The sequence below is a fragment of the Orycteropus afer genome, unplaced genomic scaffold (assembly GCF_000298275.1).
Source record: "Orycteropus afer afer isolate SDZICR_OR568_19922 unplaced genomic scaffold, OryAfe1.0 scaffold00401, whole genome shotgun sequence".
NCBI classification, from domain to species: domain Eukaryota; kingdom Metazoa; phylum Chordata; class Mammalia; order Tubulidentata; family Orycteropodidae; genus Orycteropus; species Orycteropus afer.
In genome coordinates, this window is record NW_006921988.1 from 1,086,614 (window position 1) to 1,108,395 (window position 21,782).

Genomic DNA, 21,782 nt, shown 5'->3' on the forward strand with positions numbered 1-21,782 from the left:
ACACAAGCTTTCTGAATGTTACACAAAGCCCGCTCCCTCCTTCAGTGGTCTGCCACTTTGTAACTCAATTCCTACTGCATTTAGGACTTGTCATTTTTATCAACACAGAAGGATGAGTTAGAGATCAACAATGAACACCACAAACAAATGAACAGGTTTGTTAAATGAAAATATTTGAACTGTAAATGAGTGGAATGAGGTTACTCTGGTCCAAATGAAATCACCACATGGTCAAAGGGTTGAGAAACAACAAAAAAAGGGTATTTTAAAATAAGAGATATAAGGAATATAAGGACAGCACATCAAGGCTGAACTTTTAAAGGTCTTAAGTTGCTTGCTGATTGAAAATTAAAAAAAGGACTTCATGAAAGGAAACAATCAAAAACAAATCAAGAGGCATAGTCACTCAACAGGTTACTTACATGCACAGAGGCCATTAGGAGTAAGACAGCATGAAAAATGTACAGGGGTCATTGAAATATGGCTTTTAATATATTAGTAAAAGAAAAGTATAATATGCACAAAATAAACTTTATCATGCAATATTCTAAACACAAGGCAAATAAATCACATTAAGAAACAAACTCACTTTAATAAAAATTCAATAATATCCTTACATAAAAGCCAGTGGATTTGATATACTAGGATTTGCATAGAAAGTTTATGTGGGACTAGTTGCAAGAAACCCTTTCCAGAGAGTGTAGGTGTGGAAACCTTTCACTTTTTATTCTATTACTTTCTGTACTGTCTGTAATTTCTAATCGTGTCCATTAATTACTTTCATTACTTTAAAAATATGTCAACAGGTCAGTGAAGTTATGGACCACATTTTATTGTCTTCAGAGTTCTCTATATGAAAGAAAAGCTTTGCAAAGTTAATAGTATTAATGTGTGGTATTAAGCATAATTTAACCACATCTATGAATCTTCTTATGTGTCTAGGTATGTATATAAATAGGCTATTTCAGGATATTGAAATACCACTGCTCAGAGTCCTAACATTAAAAAAAATAATAAATTAATGAAGACTTTTATTTAAAAATTTTTTTATTAGTAACTTGATCTTTTGGAAGTCCTAGGGTTAAGGAAGCTCAATACCTCCAGAGTATAGTTTTTTTAGTATCATGACAATGTTTTTTGCACCAAATGCATGAGGCTGAAAATCTTTCACATATTGCAGAAAATATATTTGCTTTAAACACTACACACACCACACTCAAATCTATTCCCAAGGCTTCAGAAATACTCTCTGGTATCATTTGTTCATATTACCCTGATATCCTGGTGAGCTACTCAACATTCCAGATACTTCTTTTAAGTATTTAGGTAACTACTTTCCAGTTGAATCTTTTCCATTAAAAAAAAAAAAAGCCTTTAACATTGAATCTTTGTCTCAGTTTGAAAAGCTACAAATATCTTCAAGCACTGTAAAATGCTCCAATTGAAAAAGGCACTACACACTGGTAACATGGGGCCAAGGAACGCACACTCATGCCTGCAGCGGCCAGGTAGCTAACGTGGCTGAATGAAGTGGGCCAGGCACAAGCACAGAGAGTGGGGTAGGGGTGACAGGTCCTGGAGAATGAGTGTCCACCTAAAAGGGACAGCAACAGCTCTGAGTTACTAAGAGAGAAAGTGGGTCCAGTGTTGCCACATCCTCTGTTTTCTCTAAGGGATGCCAGAAACATAGATTTTAATGTTAAATATCTTGATTTTTAAATGTGATAAGTAGTTAAAATTATTTTAATCACTATAGATATGGGGCAAACAAAATTTATCTAGGGTCATACTCAGGTAAGGGGCTGTTACATCAGAGGCTACACAGTTTGAACAGCACCCTGACTTTAACAGTTATGTGGAATTTTCTGGTGAGAAAAATGGAAGTAATTGCTTCAAGCATTAATGTTCCTATCAGTTCTAGATACAGACAAATATTTCATTTTTACTACAAATATGAGAACTTCAGAATTTGATAAGATTTGGATCTTGATATCAATATATGGTGAATTCCTAGAAATCTGAAGCAGGAAACAAAAATATATGGTCCTTAATTTAGTGCATCCTATGGGAAGAACAGAGTACATGGGATGTTACATTCATGTTCTGAAAAATCCAGGAAAGAACCTTGAGAAATATGGTTTGATCTATGACCCATGAGCCATTTGGCGAGTTCTTGGTACTAAAGAGTATCTTCAAAGCATCTGCCTTACTGATAAAGGTCAATAGTATTAGTTTCTCTTTTAGAGCAATTCTTTATAAAGGCAATTTAGCATATTAGGATGAAATTTCATTATAGCTAAACGTAGAATGGCTGATAAAATACTTGACTTTCCATTCTGACAATCATATTTCTTGTAAAGGAAAAGGAATCACTAAACAAATGGTTTTTCTGGAATTTATAATGAATGGAGGAACTGGTTGATGAAGTGGAAGAAATCCAAAGAGATGGTGATAGAAAGGAATGCTAAGCCTTGTCAGGCAACATTTTTCAGAAAGTGCAGGATAAAAGCCAGGCATCTTTTCATGACCAGGGAAACTAAAATAAGAGAGAGCTCACGAGTGATTATTTTGTGGGGAAAGGAACCCTAAACATGATATTGTGACTATATCATCACAAAGAAGACTCACACAAAGTTCTACAAAAAAACTTGAGTGGCTCTGCAAGGAACTTCTAAGAAGCTCAGACTTTCTTCAAAGGGCATAAAAATCAGAGCCTCACATGCAGCAATCAACACTGACATGTAGAAAGAACCCTGGAAGCATGATGCGGAAGGCTCTGATGCCCAGGAAAACCACTGCTTAGGAAAATGCTGAAGGTAACAAAAAAGGAGAGGAGGTGGTTCCCTCCTCTCCTCCTTTGTTAGTTGTAAGTTTAGAAGAACTTAGGTAGGTCCATGGTTTGAGATTGTAGGTGTAATGTCAAAAGATGACAGGAAAAGCAATCCTATTCTACCCTATTAGGCTCCTGCCTTCTGTATCAAAGGCGTCATCCCTCAAATTTGATAGGCAATACATGTTTACCAGAGAGCTAAAATCTGTGATGAGGGAGGGTAAAAGAGTACTTGGCTTTATTAAATGACACCCATTTGTCAGGTACAGTTATGAAAGAACCTTAAAACCACTGAATTTTAGAATTAGAAAATAATTTTAGGCTTTAGAATTAGCATCCCCTCATTTGGTGGCTCACAGGAGCTAAGTGATTGGTCTAAGTTGGGTTGTTACTCAGCTCTCCTAATTCCTGGCCCTTTCTCAGGTTGCCTATTAAGCTGCTAGGTGTGTTTTCAGGACCACTGTGCACCATCTATTATGAATCAGAGAAAATAGGAACAATGTAAGAAGATCAGTCATGCTCCAATGGTCAAAGAAGGGAAAAAGTGAACTTTGGAATACTGACCACCAAACTGGATGTAGATTCTCTGGCAAATTCTTAAATGAATGATACAACTGATTCTTTGGGAGCATTTACAGAGTTCTAGTCTTTCAATCAGTTAGCCTGTTATTTTTACTCAAAGTTGAATTAAGAAATATTGACAAAATGAATACTCTTGTCTACATGGCCCCAATTAATAGAGTATATAAAACTAATGATGAATTGACAACCTTAAGCTGTCACTTTTTTGCTTTTGTAGGTTTGAACTAATTTGAATGTCATCTGTATCTATGTATCATTTTAAATTGTTTTAAAAATACAAGGATACACACACACACACACACACACATGTAAGTAGAGGAGCTCTGGTGGCACAGTGCCTAAGGCATTTGACTACTAAGCAGAAGGTTGGCGGTTCAAACCAACCAGATGCTCCATGGAAGGAAGATAGGGCAATCTACTTCCATAAATATGTACAGCCTCAGAAACCCAATGCGGGTCACTGTGAGTCAGAATCGACTCGATGGCAGTGAGTTTGGTTTGTTTTACGTACACGTATATCAATGTATCTTCTTGTGAGCTTGTTGAGAGGGTTAGAAGCTGAAGGAAATAAAAGCAACTAAGAATTTTTGGCAATAACCACTCACATTTTGTTTTAAGAAACATTCTACTAGCACCACAGTGAATTTCTTCAAATAGTACTGCTTGAACATTTAAAATTAATAGTTGCCAAATTAACTAGTCTGCTTTAAATATTGTTTTCCCTTTGTAAAACAACAAAAAGCTATTATGATACAAGTGCTCTGTAGTAGTACATAATTGAAATGATACACTTTATTGGAAAGGAAAATGTGGTGTCATGTAGCTAATATGAAGGGAAAGACTCCTCATTTAACTGAATTATTTTCAATTAACCTATGTGGTCACTCATATTCATCACACATTATACAGTATTTAAAAAATGTTTACTTTTAATCTCTGATAAAGACACAAACAATTCAGAGTTTCTAAATAAATTTCCTAGTGAATCTTAACACATTACAACATTCTCCAGAAAAAAAAAAGTGCATTTTATATTTGTTAGAATTTGTTTAATTGGGTATGCACGACTGGATTCACTTGATTTTTTATTGTGGTTTTATTTCTAAAGCCTTGGGAACTAATCTAATGCCAATGATAGAGCTTTCATTTCCTCAGAAAAAGTTCCTTACTTTTTTCATTTTAAGAAGTTGTTGAAAATCAATCCTACTCTGTATATCAACATCTATTTTCTTTTAGCTTAAGCTATATCTTGTGAGTCTTCTGGGAATTCAACTGCAATGACAGACCATGGTTTTTTTTTTTTTTTTTTTTTCAATTTTTATTGTGATTTGGGTGAAAGCTTACAGAGCAAATTCACTTTCCATCAAGCAGACCATGTTTCATTTCTGTTTTTTAACAGAACAACTGCAAGTTTTGACTTAAGATGAACACAATCTTCCATATAGACAAACACACCATGTAGCGAAGGCCAAAAGAATGTTCTTGGTCTTTTAAGACCTAGGGAATACTATGAAGACTAGAAGACAACTAGTCACAGAAACTGACCAAACTAAGTTAGTATCTATGTCATCTGTGCTCTTTCAAACCAACAACTGAATCATTTGCAGTGTAGCTATCTATTCAGAGTGCATCTTTGCATCTATGCATGCATGATAGGGCCACATTCAAAGGCCAGAGAGGAGCCAGGAGGGAAAGTCTCTGCTCAAGACCAATTCAAACCACAGAGGTAAGAATCCTGTAATTCAGCACCCTAAAGCTCTCATTTCTAAGGGATGGACTTAAAGCATTGAGTTCCATTAGTTCCAGAGGATACTACTATTTCAAAATAGCACTTTTATTCCTAGATGGTATAATTCTAGCAAATAACCAATATATTAACAATAAGGAGTGAAATGTTTCTTAAAAAGTTATTTCAAGTTAATGCAGATCTCATATGGTGGAACTTTTGCATAGAGAACGCTGAAGATTGAATTGAAATGTTGCATCTATTTAGGTCATTGAGATGGTTAACATGGCCTCAGTAACAGTTGTACTTTTTCCTACCTGCGTTGTGCTTTGCCAAATATTTATCTTTGTACTGCTTCTTTTTCTTGCCAAACCAGGTACAGCTGGCCTGCTGCTCCTGCTTGGTCTTCTCCATGGCAATGCAAGCTACTCGCCTAGCACACACACAAACAAACAAACAAACAAACAAAACTAATGTATAGTTTTGTGTTGATAAAAGAGTTTACATGAACCAGCATGAACATACTCATCATAAACTTTTCAAATCATTGAGATAAGCATTGTTCTTTGGCTTTCATGACGATTTCTTAGAAATGTTTCAAAAATATAGGCTCATACTAAAATAACATATTCCTTGAGCGTACACTAACCAATGATGGGGATTAGAAGCCTGGGATGAACATGAGATTTTGAATCAAGACAGGGCCTGGGTACGATCCTAGTTCTATCACTCATTCTATCACTTTTATTTAGCACTTAGTGTTAACACTTTTCTAGGACCTTAATATGTATTAAGTCATTTAATCTTTCTAACAACACACAAAGTTAAGCCACCATTTTACAGATGAGGAGACTGAAGGATTGAGAGGCTAAATAATCTGTCCCAAATCACAGCTAATAAATGGGAGAGTGGGGACTATCTTGCACCAGAGCTCTTAGTCATTATATTATATCAGCAAGCTCTTTAACCTCTGAGTCTCTTATATGACTGCTGTAAAGGATAAGAACAAAAAAAAAAAAAATGTAAATAATGTCCCTAGCACAGTACCAGGCACACAGAAGATGCTGAATAAATGGTACTACTAAACATGATGATTCTAGTGTAAGATGGAAAAAAAAAATATGCTACAATTACATCCAGAGTTACAATCACAATCAGATACTTACAATTTTGTTCTCCTTGATTATAGTGTTCAGCATCTGTAACATATGTGCTGATGTTGTTAAAAAGTTGCTCTCTTAGGTTTAGTCTAAGCAAATATTGTATTTTAGGATACTGCCACAGAAATTTTTGCTTACTTAATGATTTTGCTTGTGGACCAACCAGAGGGTCCCTGAGAAACCCACATATAAGGAGAGCCCAAGATCACCAAATGCTGTACAATGCTACTGTAAATGCCAAATTATTTTCCAAAGAGGATGTACTACTTTCTACTCCCACTAGCAGTATATGAAAGTTCCCACTGTTTGACTCCTTGTTTACACTTGGTATTATCAGCCTTTAATTTTAGCCATCATGGTGATAAGTGAGGGAATATCACTGTGCTTTTTGTTTGCATTTTACTAATTACTAATGAGATGGAGCATCTTAAGATTATTGGCCATTAAATTTTCCCTATGGTAAAGTGCCTTTTCAGTCTTTTGACTATTTTTCTTTTCAGCCATCTGTCTTCTTCACATTGATTTGGGGGAATTCTTTATATAGTCTGGAGATGACAGATACAGGGACCCAAAGCATTATCAAAGGACTAGATTGATGTGCCCTGTCAATCAAGATGAAATTTAACAAGGATAAATAAAGTAAGGCATTTAGGTCCAAATAAATTGATTTCTCATCCACGAATGTAATAAAATGTAACATGGTAGCAATACATTTGAACAAAGTTTCTGGTTCTGATAATATTATTGCAAATCTTTCTCATTAGTACTGCATCCCTGCTGATATTCTAGAGACCAGTTCATTTTCCCAATAGGGGAAGAAAATGCTCTTTCCCCTCAGTCAAGAATGCCTTCCTTTACCTCCAAAGTCCTACTCAAGTCTCAAGGCACATATTGCCCAGTGAGCCTCTTCCTCATCATCCCAGTTAGAATCTCTTTCTCCTTCTACATTTTTTGCTTATTTACTGAGTTCGGTTTTCTGTAATAAACTGAACATGTTTTAAATTGCATAATTTCATCAGTTTCACTCTGTGTATATATATCTCATGGAAACATTACTACAATCAAGTTAACAAACATTTCTAACACCTGTAGAATTTCACTATGCCCCTCTGAAATTCTTAGCTCCTCCCTCCCTCATATCCAGGCAACCACTGTTACTACAGATTAGCTTTCATATTCTGGAATTTTATATAAATAGAATCATATAGTATGTTCTCATTTTTGGCCTGGCATTTTTCCACTTAAAATGATTTTCAGATTCCATTGTATGGACAGACCATAATTTGTTTATCCATTCACCTATTCATGGACCTTTGCGTAGTTTCTCTTGAGTAAATACCTAGGAGCTCTGGTGGTGTAGTGCCTAAGGCATTTGACTGCTAACCAGAAGGCTGGTGGTTCAAACCCACCAGCCACTCCTCAGAAGGAAGGTTGGGCAATCTATTTCCATAGTGATACCGCCTCAGAAACGCAAGGAGGGGTCGCTATGAGTCGGATCCGACTTGACAGCAGTGAGTTTATGATAGGTATATGTTTATCTTTCTAGAAAACTACCCAACTATCTTCCAAACCAGTTGCACCATTACACATTTTGACCAGAAGTAGATGAAAGTTCCAGTTATTTCACATCCTTGCCAACATTTGGTATGGTCCATCTTTTTAATTTCAGCCTTTCTAATAGGTATGTAAGGAGCTCTGGTGCCACAGTGGTTAGGTGCTTGACTACTAACCAAAAAGTCAGCAGTGTGAACCTTCCCAGCTGCTAGGAGGGAGAAAGATGAGGCAGTCTGCTTCCATAAATATTACAGCCTTGGACACCCTTTGGGGCAGTTCTACTCTGTCCTAGCGGGTTGCTATGAGTCAGAATTGACTTGATGGCAGTGTGTTTTTAATAGATGAACAGCCACTGAGTTTTTTATTTTATTACTGTACTTTTTCTTATTTCTGGAAGTTTCTTTTGGCTCTTTTTCAAATCTGCTAGTCATTTTCTAAAGTCTCCTGTTTCCTGAAGATATCCTTTAAGTATCAATTAAAAAAAAATCTAGTAAGCATAGTTGTTCAAGAAGCTTTGTCTCCTAATTCCAATATCTCAAGTGGGTTTGGGTTTGTTTCTGCTGTCATTTCTGAAAGGTCTCAATCATGCTACCTTGTTTCCTTGTATGCCTGGTTATTTTGGCTCTTGCTGGTTACTGTCCATGAAAAAGTTTATGTGGAAGTTAGGATGAGGTTTAGAATTAGGCCTAGTAAAAACTCGTTCATAGGCTTTCTTTTTGCTTATACCAGGTATCTAGGGCTGTAGGAGACAATCTGTATTCTTCCCTTTTCCAGCTTCTTGAGGCTGCCTGCATGCCTTAGCTCATGGCCTCTTCCACCCTCAAAGCCACTCCTTGGAAAGAAGGTTGGGCAATCTACTTCCGTAGTGATACTGCCTTGGAAACCCAAGGAGGGATCGCTATGAGTCGGGTCCGACTTGACGTCATGTAACGACAACAACAACAGATATCTGGAACTATTACTAAAGTAAAAAAAAGTCAAGTGTGTGGTTTGAGGTGCCCTGGCTGACCCAGGCTATGTGCAAATCCATTTAGAGTAGATCATTGGCCATAATTTTATCAGAACTTTGTTCTCCTTTTACTCTTGTCTTCTAACCTGCTTGGTGACAAGACAGGCTTCTCTACAGTGACCTAGTGTTGAATGAAACAACCCAAAAAAATGAAACTCATTGCCATCGAGTAGATTCTGACTCATAATGATGCTACAGGCAGAGCAGAACTGTCTCCTGGGGTTTCCAAGGCAGTAAATCTTTTCAGAAACAGACTGCCACATCTTTCTCTCCCAGATGTGGTTCGAACTGCCAACCTTTTGGTTAGCAGCTGAATGCTTTAACCACTGCACACTCGATCCCTTCTTGTTGAAGGGAACAAACATATATAGAAGTATAGCTTTTGAAGTCCTAACAATATGGTGAGGGTCTCCTAAAAGATCCCTCAATTGGTACAGGCCTTGAATCTTAACTTTGGTCCTCTGGCACAGAAGTATGCAGTAATAATAAATGCCCCAATGGCAAAATGGGCCAATTTGCTACTCCAGTATTCTGTTTATTGGTCTGATTAAAGGCTTTCATACAAAAATTGGTCTTCAAGTTCCCTGATGCCTTTTAAGCTACTCCATGCTTTTAAGGTAATTTAACAAAACATATTTTCTGCAGTAGTTTTCTTTCGTTTTTTTTTTCCCAGCTCGAGGATAGATCTAAATAACCTAGTTCACCATTACGGGACACAGGAAGCAATTTTGCTCTTTCCACTGCCATTTCTTAGGATTTTTTCAGAGGAAACAGAGTTCTTGGCATGAGTTAAACATGGTGGATATTATATAGATGTTTTAATTAGGGAGAGGAGGTCTGGAATGTATATCATTATTTTCAACAAATGCTTATAATATGTAACAACATTCAAAAAGACATTTTATAAAATGTCAATATCAGCAACAACGTAACAACAACATAATCAAAATGACTTAGAAATCACTTTCCTCTTGCTTATGCTTTAACTGTTTCTTGAAAATCAGACTGAAAGACAATGCAAGATAGAAGGTTGCTACTTCCTCTGTTTGGGCTTGTTTCCTCGTGTGTAAAATGATGGCATCTGCAGTTCTCATCAGCTCCAACATTCTACATTTAAGAACATGTATGGGAAACATAGGATAGCCGAAAAGTTTAGTGAGAAAAATGGGTAAAGGCTGTGGACTCAATTTCTTTGGTCCCCAAGTAGTTCTGGGGACATTGGCACAGTGCCTAATGGTTATTATTATTATTTTTTTTGTCACATGAAACACTTTAGATTGCAGTAGATTTCTGGTATATTGCCAAAGTACTGACAGAGGTAAAACCATCAAAATTTTTCCAAAGAGTTCAACTAAGTGCAACATTAATACCAAAATATATAGTAATCTGTGACTTCTAATTAGTTCCTGTTCTCTTAGTAAAAAGCAGTACCTAAAAACCCTGTCTGACTTTAACCTGCTTTCAAAACACAAACTTTCTAACAGAAAACACATTTTATAAGTACTGGCAAAGAACAAAACTTCTGACTTCCCCTTTCTCCTAATAGTGAAAGAAATTTTATCTTCAAATAGTCTGAGTGAGGATAAATCACTACATTTGCGCTTTTTTTTTTTTTTTGCTAGTGGGTAGAATGGGGTGGTGAGGCATGGGGAGGGTACATTTTAAAAGAATGTAGTTCTAATGTGGGGTCTAGTTGATAATAGCAACTCAAAAGATTAGACAGGAACTTTAGGGGGCAGTGAATTTATGTTAATGGAAAGGAACAACTTAGAAAAGGTGGGTGAGAATGGCTGCACAACATGAAGAATGCAAGCAATGTCACTAAACAGTATATGCAGAAATTGTTGAATTAGTGTATGTTCTGCTGTGGATAGTTTACACAGCAACAACAAAATAAATAATGTTTTTTTTTTTTTTTAAGAATGCAATTTGAAAACATTCAAAACTGCAAGCAGGCATGGAAGGCTCTCTTCATAGCTATGCTATGCTTCTGTGATGTGACCTGGGCTAACTTTGTTTCTCTCTAGGGCTTCCTTTCCTTATATGCAACTGTGTGATGGTCCATTTACAGTACCTGACTCTAACCAAGGATCCCACTAGGTGTTGAGGATTTAGAATTCTTGGATAACTAATTTGAATTTTGTTTGGCAGGTAAAGCAAGGAATATATCAAAACCAGCTTTGTACTATAAAATAATAATAGGAAGTTGAAAAATGGATTTCATTTTTATGACAAAATAAAATAACCAAACACAAAAACATACCATTCCTGAAGTTCAGGAGAAGGAATGAGACCTGCAGTTCCATTTTTGGAGTTTTCCAGTTTACCTTGCCACCAATTGTGATCATCCTTACTAATAATCTGGATAATGTCACCAACTCTGAATCGAATGCCAGCTTCTTTGCAGGGGATAAGGTCATCCTTGGCTGGATCATATTCAAATTGTGCTCTTACATAGATCTATAAAACAGGAGTTTGTAAGAAAGGATGCCAAAGTGATCTGAAAGAAAACAGGTAGCTCTAATCTTCTAATAACCACACACCGACACAATACAAACAGAACTTCAGCAGATGATGAAAGCAAACATGATGCATGGAAATACAATACAGAGAAACGTCTGCCACTAGAAACAACATACTATCTTTGCTATGTAAAGGTTCAAAATTGTGCTGTTTCTATTTGAAGAGAATGCTTAAGATCCATGTTTAATAAAAATACTTAATTTGTGCTTTTACTATCACAGAATAGGTTTAGAATGATAGAGAAATATTCTTACCATTTTAAAACCTACATATATTTAGTTGATGTTATGATAAGTTGTCACGACCATGTGGCAGCCTTTAAGCCATTAATACTAGCATTCAGGGTCAGTTTAAAGACCTAAAGAGGCACGTGATATAAAAATAGCAAGAACTTCGGGTTGGTATCTTGCTGTAAAATGCCTACATGACAACTGGCAGTGTGTCAACCCCCTGCCAATAAACTTCTATGTAATACAAACAAATTTTTAAAAAGATTTTTAAAATAGTTTTGTTCTATTAAAAGGACTATATATTTAATATCTTTCTCTTCTGAGAGAAGAAAATTAAATTTGAATTCTACTTTTGCCAATATAACACTCGAAATCAGTACAGAGCTTCGAGGTAGACATAGTTCAAGGCTCTGTGTTTTATGATATGTGAATTTACCTAGTAAATATTATATAAAAAGAGGTAGATTAGCTTATAAGGGATTATTAAGTGGCAGCATTTTATGAATAACTGGATTTCAGAATGCTTTAATAAAGTACTAGATACCCAATGTTACATCAATTATAAAGAGTCTTGAGTAAACTGCAGGTGAACTCTATCAGGTGTTAATTTAATTTTTAAAGCCACATTTCAAGAAAAAAAATCCCATAAAATTTTTACCTCCTGAAATTAAGTTTGAATAATAATGTTGAAGTCACTGTAAAACCAACCTGAAGGCTTTGGAATCACTGCATGATTTGTCTATGTAAGTTCATTTTCAGAAATCTAACCAGTCTCTTGCATGTGCATCTAAAATCTGTATTTTTAAAGTGCTGGCAATTTGAAAGTCACTTGCTAGTGTTAGGGAGCAGTTAACTTTTCAGGTTTGAACTAACAACAGGCATAAACCAAAAAATCCAAACTCACTGCCATCGAGTCGATTCGACTCATAGCGACCCCTCCTTGGGTTTCCGAGGCAGTATCACTATGGAAATCGATTGCCCAATCTTCCTTCCAAGGAGTGGCTGGTGGGTTTGAACCGCCAGCCTTCTGGTTAGCAGTCAAGAAAGGATGTTCGTGTACTGTTATTTCTCATGTAAATGCCTTTTGACAATTTCATACATACAAATACGACATTAACCAAAAGGTTTCATTTTTCAGAAAAATATTCTTAAAACTGTTTATCGGCATGTATGTTTTAGTTATTCTGAGAATTCTAAAAATTTTGGAATCTTTTAAATTTTTTCTACCCCAGAGACAGGCATAACATACCCACAAGATCCCCAAAGGCTGAATTCTTAACGAGTAACACAAAATGATCAGGTTGAAATTACAATAACCATCACAGCTACAAAGATGTGAGGAAAAAATCTCTATAGAAAATTAGTCATGTATAATGTGTTAAAATGAAATGGTACAAGCTCCCAATGCTCAAATGTTATGGTCCAAAATGCAGACATTATGGGATGGAAAGGGTTAATAAAGGATTGGCTATTAGCAGCTCAGTTTAGAGAAGTTTCTATAGAGGATATCTATTCACCTGTCGTCCTTTTGGTTGGGTAGTTGACGGCAAGTCCTGCAGAATAAAGCCAACCCAGGAGAAAAATTTTCATTTACTTTTCAAGAGTACAAGGTAATATGTGTGTTCTGTTACAATATGGTTTAAAAAAATGAGCTAGATTTAAGTTGTAAAGAGATAATATACATTATTCCATTTCTCAGAAATGTTATATATATATAAAAAATCAAACCCAGGCCATTTAGCAGCAAGCTGAAGAAAGCAGGTAAGTTTAAGCAGAGAGAAAATGTGTTCTTAAGAAACAACTCAGCATCTTCAACACAAAAGCCACTGCAGGTGAATCAGCCTATTTGAAAACCAAAACCAAAACCCACAACTAAAAAGACCTGTTGCCCTTTTCAACATAGTCACTGCAAGCATTTCAATTTTGAAAAATTCAATGACTATATGGATTTTTACCATCTTAAAGGTATTAAACGTTAACCGTTACAAATTATTTCCTTTAGTAGCCTGTTTTGAAGTTCAGAATCAAGTCACAGAAAATTTTCTTCCGTAATTTCTTTTACCGATATACTTAGAATATCATTCCATTTGAGGTGATTTCTAAATTCTTTAAAATTGTACCTTATTTAAAAAATGGATATATTTTAAAAGGGCAAATTAATTGGCAGGAAAAAAGTGATACTGCTGCATTGTTAGAACTTCCAATAGTTTTACTGCGTGATGAACAGCAGTATCAGAAACTTAGAGAGGATTTTGTTACCCCAAAATATTGTAAACCTGCACCTATATGTGCTTCCATTTGTTTAAACAAATTAAAAATAATTTCTTACATATTACAAAATGGATAGTTCTAAAAAAAAAAAAAAGGTCAAATTCAAATTTAAGTTGAATATAAAGTACTTTGTGTTAAAGATGTGATAACAGCATGGCTTAAGTGCAGTTTGAAGCCAGTTCCTTTTGCTTTTCATATCCAGGCAAGGCTTATAATTCACAAAATATGTGCACGTACCACAATAACAGAGGGCACACCAATTCATAAACTTAGATAGCGGAAACTAAAACATGTTGCTGATATCACTCAGAATAGAAAACTACAAAGCCCAAGAAAACCCAAAAGCCTGCTCTGCAAAATTCTTAGTTCTTTATCTTTATCAAATTAAAAACATATGTATTTAGAAATTTAAACAAATTTCCATTTATATCCTTTGCATAGGTTAGAGCAAAATAATAATAATAGAGGGGTAGAACAGAAATATTTTTAGAATGACCAAAGCAGTCTTGAAGTATATTTTTTCAAATTGAACTAATGAAAAGGATTTCTAATGAGAAGAAAATGTTGAAAAAGATTTTCCAGGAGTAAACTGCATTGTAGCTGTAGTAGCCTTGTATATCAGCAGAAGACAAAATTTCCACTGAACACATGTAACTAGAACACTTATGGCAGGTGAGCACCAACAAAATTTTCACACTTTTGCTGTGTGGAGCTAGAGTTCTTACCGAAACAGAATTGTTAGTGCTGCTATGACCATTAGCTGGGGACTGTCTGGAAGTGGAGGGGGAATCTCTCTGAAATAAGACACAAGGTTCATTAACACAGAACACCAGCACAGAAACACAGAGATATTTACATCAACAGTTCGAACCACAGTCTGACAACCATTTCCTTTGAGGTTTTAGCTGTAAAGGTGCCATACTGACTGACTTGAATGATGCCATGGAAACACGAAAAATGTTTGCAGTTTGAAGATTTATATATTACAAGTGATGACCATATCATTCAATAATTTCTTTCCTGTTGCCAACATTCCATAACCTTTGCTTTCTTTCAATGGGACCCAGAAGAGTGATTTGATATAAAATCCTATCAAGTACCATAAAATGACAAATACTACTATAAAATTATTATGTTGAAGATCTCAACTGTCTAATTTTTATTAAAATTAGTTTTGAAAATATTTAATCGTTTTTCGTGCTTCAGTGTCAAGAATTTCTGAATGACTCAATTAAAAGTGAAATGAACGGGGGAAAAAAGACTTCTCCCATTGCAATCACCTTAGAATAATTCTAGGATAAATATTACTACTAATAAGGGTGAAAGACAGATATGGGCCAGAGATGAAACCTTTATTCTTTAAATCATTTTAGCAAATTGAGTAAAACAATAATCTTGTGTCTATGAAAATATTACACTTCTGGCAAAAATCCCAGAAGTAAGAGCCACTATCCCTGTTTCTACTATCCTTGATCGCACTCTGTATACTATTAAACACACTCAAAATCCTTTCCATGTTCTATTCCTTATTGTACAAATAAGCTTTAACAATAAGAACAAGGAGAGAAAATAAATAGATAGATAGATAGATAGATAAATACATATTTTACTTTTGGTTAAGAGTCCTTTTAAGTCTTTGAAATGTACATGTCTGATCAAAAGACAATTTTTTTTTGCCCCCTAAAAGATTTAGAGAAAAATTCTGGAACTTGTTAGTCTGAAAGATGAGATGGCTTAGATCAGCATTCTCAAATTGTAATGCACAGACGGATCTCCAGGTGCCACTCTAGAGCCTCGGTTCAGTTGGGCAGGGTGAGGTCCAGGAGTCCACGCCTACCAAAGGCCTGGGGGATGCTGATGGAGGTGGCCAGAGAGCTGTCTTTGGCAAGTGCTGCCATAGCTAGTAAGTGGGCCAACCACAGGTCTCAATTATGCCAGAGCATAGGAAGGCCAAAAAAGGGTGTGAGTGGAGATAGGAGAAGAGGTATCATCATTTTTCCTACTATTGAAAGGTAAGGAAGCTAAATAGAGGACGGTGTGTTCCTACTCAAGAGCATACAATTTACCAGCATAACACTGGTCCCATTTCCAAAATTAGGTCAACCACTTTAAAAATGAAAGAGAAACTTATGTTAATAACTAACAGTACTTCCTGGTTAGTTAGACAAAAAGACAAAAATCAACTGTGCTTACTAAATTTCTTCAACAGATAAATGGTATGAGGAACATCTGCAATTTTAGAATATTAAAATTATTTATGTAGAATATGCATATGACATTCTCTCATTCCCAGCCAGGTTTGTGCTCTGGGTAGCAAATTTCAGTACTCTGAATTCCAGAGCAGGAAGCAGTTCTAAATATTCTTATGAAATACAGTATTCATGGAAATTCCATCAGAAGCCACCAAGAGAAGCTCAGGACCTGATATAACAGAAACCCCAACTGTGATGGTTCATTAAAAATATACTTGGCAATACTACAGATTCTTACACACTATCTTCAATAGGTTTAGGAAAAAAAGTATGAAGCCTCTGATTTTCCTTGTGAAATTGACAGCATTGCTAGAGACTAGAAGAAGCATTAATTTCTCCCTCAAATTTTCCTAAGTACAAATCCAATTTTCTAGATGAGCTCCAGTAAGTTACTTGTCAGACTTAAAAATTAACTTTATGAAATGCATACTTCATATTGATGCACACAGACTTGGAAGATGCACATAAAAGATAAGCTTCAGTAAATACACTCAAGCTGAATGTGCAATAACTGAAGAATGCTGCCATTTATGCCAGTTTACAGTTCCAAATATAAAAAGAACCCTTTTGAGTTTCATTTAATAACCAACATAAAACTGAATAATATAGGTTAGAAAGGCTACAATTTTTATAAGATAAAAGTATTGTAAGAAAACAACTTTGGGGTTGGATTACTTCAGAAAAAACTTATCTATGAATCACATAACACTCCTAATTTAAACAATTTCACAAAGAGTTACAAAAGCCTATATTCCTCTAGTGTAAGTTACCAATTCCTTATGTACTTAACATCAACTAGAGAGAATTGTCATAAATATGGAATCACTGTTATCTTAACAGAAACAGCCCACTTTGCAGATTCTTGGAAAGAAGAACTATCTATGTGAATATACTTCCTGGAAATATTAATGCAATTATGGTCTTTATTTTTTTCTCAGAGATTCCATCTTTTCTTTATGTCATATGCCATTATTTGTACCATCTCTATGTTTTACTTAGATTTCAACCTAAGATTAAAGTGCGAGGAGATCACATGGCAGCAGGGCTGAGTAGGTAGATGGGACCTACTCTGTTCCGTTATCTTTGTTGTAAAATTGGTGTGCAGTGATCTAACAGCACAGGCAGAAACAATTTCCCAGAAAGCAAAAACATTCAGCCATCAGCAGACAGTTAGTTAAGAACTCAGAGGAGATGGGGGTGGTTTGTTAGAGTCATTACCTCACAGGATGAAGACTGAGTGCGGTAACTTGGCACAATCTTGAAGGTAATACTCCCCCGCATTTCCCTCTGGAGGGAAAAAAAAAAAAAAGTTCTCTTACAAATGAATGTTGCACACAAAAACACATATGAAACCATTCAAAATGTGTGGGGTAATTAGTGGAAGCTATCAGAGAGCACACAGTGCTAAAGGGAAACCTCATTATAAAGCAAGGAGTGCTCACATCTACAGTAGAGGAAGTTCCTGGGAAATGTACTGCGACGTCAAGGCTGAGTGAGTGTCTTGTTCACACAGCAATGTATATATAATATATAAATGTTCCCTTTTGATAGATGTGACTACAAAAAACTTTTATATGATACACCTTTCAAGAGTGAATATGAATTGAGCTAGACAATAGAGTAAGTAATTACATAAAAGTTCTAGTTAACGTGCTACATTACAAGGAGCCTTGGTGGTTTAGCTCTTGGCCGCTAACTGAAAGGTTGGCAGTTCGAACTCACCAGCCACTCTTTGGGAGCATGATGTGGCAGTCTGCTTTGGTAAGATTACAACCTTGGAAACCTTATGAGGTCAGTTCTATCCTGTCCTGTAGGGTCGCTATGAGTCAGAATTGACTCAGTGGCATTGGGTTAGGGTTTGGTTTTGTGCTACTTTATGATGGTGTACTACATAAAATTTGCTTTTTATTTAATACTTTGGCTTTATGTATTTGTTCTTTGGAGTGAGTCTGTGGTGCTTATTTCACACTTGATAGACATTTGTAACAAGGGGGGCTGCTACATTGCAGTGGGAAGAGGAACCAGAGGTCCAGAAATAGCTCCCTCTGCTTGCTATGATGGTAAACATAGGTAAGGGCCTGTCATTCTGCTTAAAAAAAAAAAATTCGAATTTAAACACAGAGTTGGATAGAGGGATGGTCAAAAATGGCCTGGTTTACTATGATGTTCTCCCTGCCCCCACCTGTGCTGTACAGAAATCCAATATAACTGGCTATGACTCAGCTAAACAGGAAGGCGGTTTCTGACACTGCTGAAGTCAGTGAGAAATGAGTTCACATGTCTACACAATTAGAAAGGGTTTTCCTTAAACATCTGCTTGATAAGAAACAGGAGATAAATTATGAAAGGAGAATGTTAAGGTTCAAACTGCTGAAGATGGGCAAAAAATTTCTGAACTCTATCAGATGCTAATGTTCTCCTAGATGTCATCTTTTATGAATGTTGTATAGGTTCAAGTCCACACTAATGATGGTACTAGAACTACTCTGAGAACAAAAGAATATCCTTTATTTATGCGTTAAAGAACAAGCTAACAAACTGAAAACCAATCGTCAGAAAAAGAACAGCTTTGAATTACTTACAAGCATTTTTTGCAGCTGTTCCACTGTTTGGTTAGCTACACTGATGCCATTGATTTCTCGAATTTCATCACCAACATGAAGTGTACCTAAGAAGTTACACGAAATTATACACATGAGATGATATATACTGTTATAATAATAAAATCCAAAAGAAACAATGTAAATAATTTTTAAAAAAATTAAGTTAAATAATGAAGACTAATGTTTCAGACAGGTACAAAGATTCAGTAAGATTATTTAGCTCATGTAGTATACTCACCCAAACAGATGTGTCTATTGATGGAAGGTACAGTTTTGAAGGATGGCTGTGGACATCTGCTTATTTTTTTTAGAGAAAGGCAGTGTGGACAGTGGTTTAAAAGTATGGCCTCTGCACCCAGACTGTGTGGGTTCAAATCCCAGCTTCAATACTTATTAGCTTTAAGGCCTTGGGTAATTTACTGAAACATTCTGTGCCTTTGTTTTCACATTTGTAAAATGGAAATGAAAACAGTACCTACCTCCTAGCACTGTTCTGAGGATTAAGTGCGTTTACTACAGGTAAAGGACCGAGAACACTTCTTGGCAGTTACATAAGAACTATATAAGTGTATTATTATTATTATCTACCAAATATGATAAAATGTTGCCAGTTTTCAAAGAATTGTCATGGGATAATATATATGTAACACTGAAATCGTATTAAACATAATTTCATCTTTTTATAACAATTTGCTAAGGAGCTCTGGTGGCATCATGGGTAAGGCATTTGGCTAACCACAAGGTCAGCGGTTCAAACCCACCAACTGCGACATGGGAAAAAGATGAGACAGTCTGCTTCCATAAATATTTACGACCTTGGAAACCCAACAAGGGTCGCTATCAGTCAGAATCGACTCAATGGCAGTTTTTTTTTTTTTTTTTAATAACAACTTGCTAGGCTTCATTCAGATGCTTTGTAATACCCCAACGGGAAAAAGTGATTGAGAATCTGTGACTACACAGAGTGTTACTTAATGTTTGCTTCCTTATCTATAAAAGGTACATATGCTAACACACTGACTTTGTTATAAAAGTGCTCACAGAATTTTCTCATAGGCATTGGTGTGAGGTGAGAAAAAACAGTCTTCATTTTAAGACTGAGAAACTGAAGCCCTCAAGTAGAAAGCATGTGAACTTAATGCTTGAACCTGAATCAGATCAAATCAAGTTTCTAGACCTAACTATCATTTATAGGAAATAAAGGGGGCCAGAGACAACATTAAATGACCAGATGTCGATGCAAACAGCAAAGTCTAGAATGTGGTAAAGTCTGCAGGACAAATGATCAAGTTTCTTTAGCAAAAAACTACAAGGGGAAAAAAAGGGAGGTGGGGGAGGCGGTAGCTATAAATTAAGAGACTTAAGAGACATATTAAGTAAGTGCAATGTGGGCACCTCATTTGGATAGTGATTCAAACAAACCAACTGTAAACAAAAATTAGGAGGCAGTAAAAGAAATTTGAATACTGAGTGGATATTTGAAGATATTATAGAATTGTTCGTTTTTTTAGGTAAGATATTAGTATTGTAAGGAGCTCTGGTGGCATAGCGGGTAAGGCATTCGGCCGCTAATCAGAAGGTCTGTGGTTCAAACCCACCAGCTGCTCCACGGAAGGAAGATGAGGCAATCTACTTCTGTAAAGATTTACAGCCTTGGAAACCCAATGGGGGTTGCTATGAGTTGGAATCAACTCGATGGCAGTGGGTTTGGTTTTTTGGTTTACTGGTATTGTGGTTATGTTTATAAAGAGTCTTTATCTTTTAGAAATGCATACTAAAATATTTATAAATAAAATAAAATATCTGGTATTTGTTTTAAAATAATACAGTTGGGGGAACAGTGGGGCAAATATAGATGGGACTAGTGTAGCCATGTCCCTGGGTGGTGCAAACGGTTAAGTGGTCAACTATTAGCCAAAATGTTGGCAGTTGGAACACACCCAGAGGCACCTTGGCAAAGGTCACAGCCTTTTAAATCCTTTGGAGTAGTTCTACCCTGCACACAGGGGTTGCAATGAGTCACAGCTGACTCACCAGCAACTAACAAGTGTAGCCATAAGTTAATGATAATTGTAACTAATAATAATTACGTGTTGTGGATACCTGGGTGATCACTGCACTACTCTCTTTACTTTTCTCCATGTTTGAATATTAACATGATAAAAAAAGTGTGGGGACTTTTGCTACCCCTATGGCTGATTAGACACTCAAAGACTTTCTCACTATAGCCCAACAATATCTTGTCTAGTGCATATCTCTGGAAATATTACTGGTCTCACAAAGAAGTGTAAATCTCTGAGGACACATGCCCCTTCCATCCCCAATTTCCCATCTATAGAAAAGAACCCTGTGAGCTGGATCCAGATACGTGGCAAAATGAGGGTGGAGTGAACTAGTGGGAAGGGTGAATGCCAGAAAAGCAATGCCTGCTATTGGGATTCTGAGCCTTGAGCCAATAGCAAGTAAGAGAAACTGAGCAGAGGATTCTGTAAGGAGCCAAGACACTCAGTATGGCTCAAGGCCCAGATCAGTGGCATCCTGTGGCAGAAGGAGGAGCAAACTTGCTTTGGAAGAAAGCATTTCCAGTTCAGGCACACAGGACTTCCACTAATTAGAACAAGCACTGAGCTCCCAATCAAAGATCGCCAAGCACAAAAGAAGCCAAACCACTATGAGTAAGAGTCACCAGAAACAACACAGAGAATAAAAAGATAAGAGAACACTATTAATAAACATTTTGAAATAATTAGAAAAGCAGATGAAATAGATACATTTCTAGGAAAATGTAACCTACTAAAACATAAGCTATAGAAAGCCTGAATTAGTCTTATGAATGTTAAAGTAATCAAAGTAGATGTAAAAAGAAAAAGAGGACTTCTGGTAAGATGGAGGAATAGGCAGACAAGTGACACAGACCCACTTCAACAAAGAAAAGAAAAACCAGTTGACAGAGATACAGAAGATAATCCTGGAGCCCTGAGCTTTGAAAGGAACTATACAGAAGTGGATTAGGCACCAACTAGTGGAAAAACCTGAAATAAA

General features: G+C 36.1%; 1 protein-coding gene across 1 annotated transcript in view; it reads right to left on the reverse strand.

The window, feature by feature from the left end:
• Positions 1-21,782, reverse strand: part of CASK (calcium/calmodulin dependent serine protein kinase) — a 631,366-nt gene that overhangs the window by 16,738 nt on the left and 592,846 nt on the right. Inside the window, exons 17-22 of the mRNA XM_042782642.1 lie at positions 18,720-18,805; positions 17,356-17,424; positions 14,611-14,679; positions 13,132-13,167; positions 11,125-11,321; positions 5,456-5,571 (exon numbers count right to left, since the gene is read on the reverse strand). Of these exons, the coding sequence (XP_042638576.1) occupies positions 5,456-5,571; positions 11,125-11,321; positions 13,132-13,167; positions 14,611-14,679; positions 17,356-17,424; positions 18,720-18,805 (573 nt within the window). The remainder of the gene's footprint in view (positions 1-5,455; positions 5,572-11,124; positions 11,322-13,131; positions 13,168-14,610; positions 14,680-17,355; positions 17,425-18,719; positions 18,806-21,782) is intronic.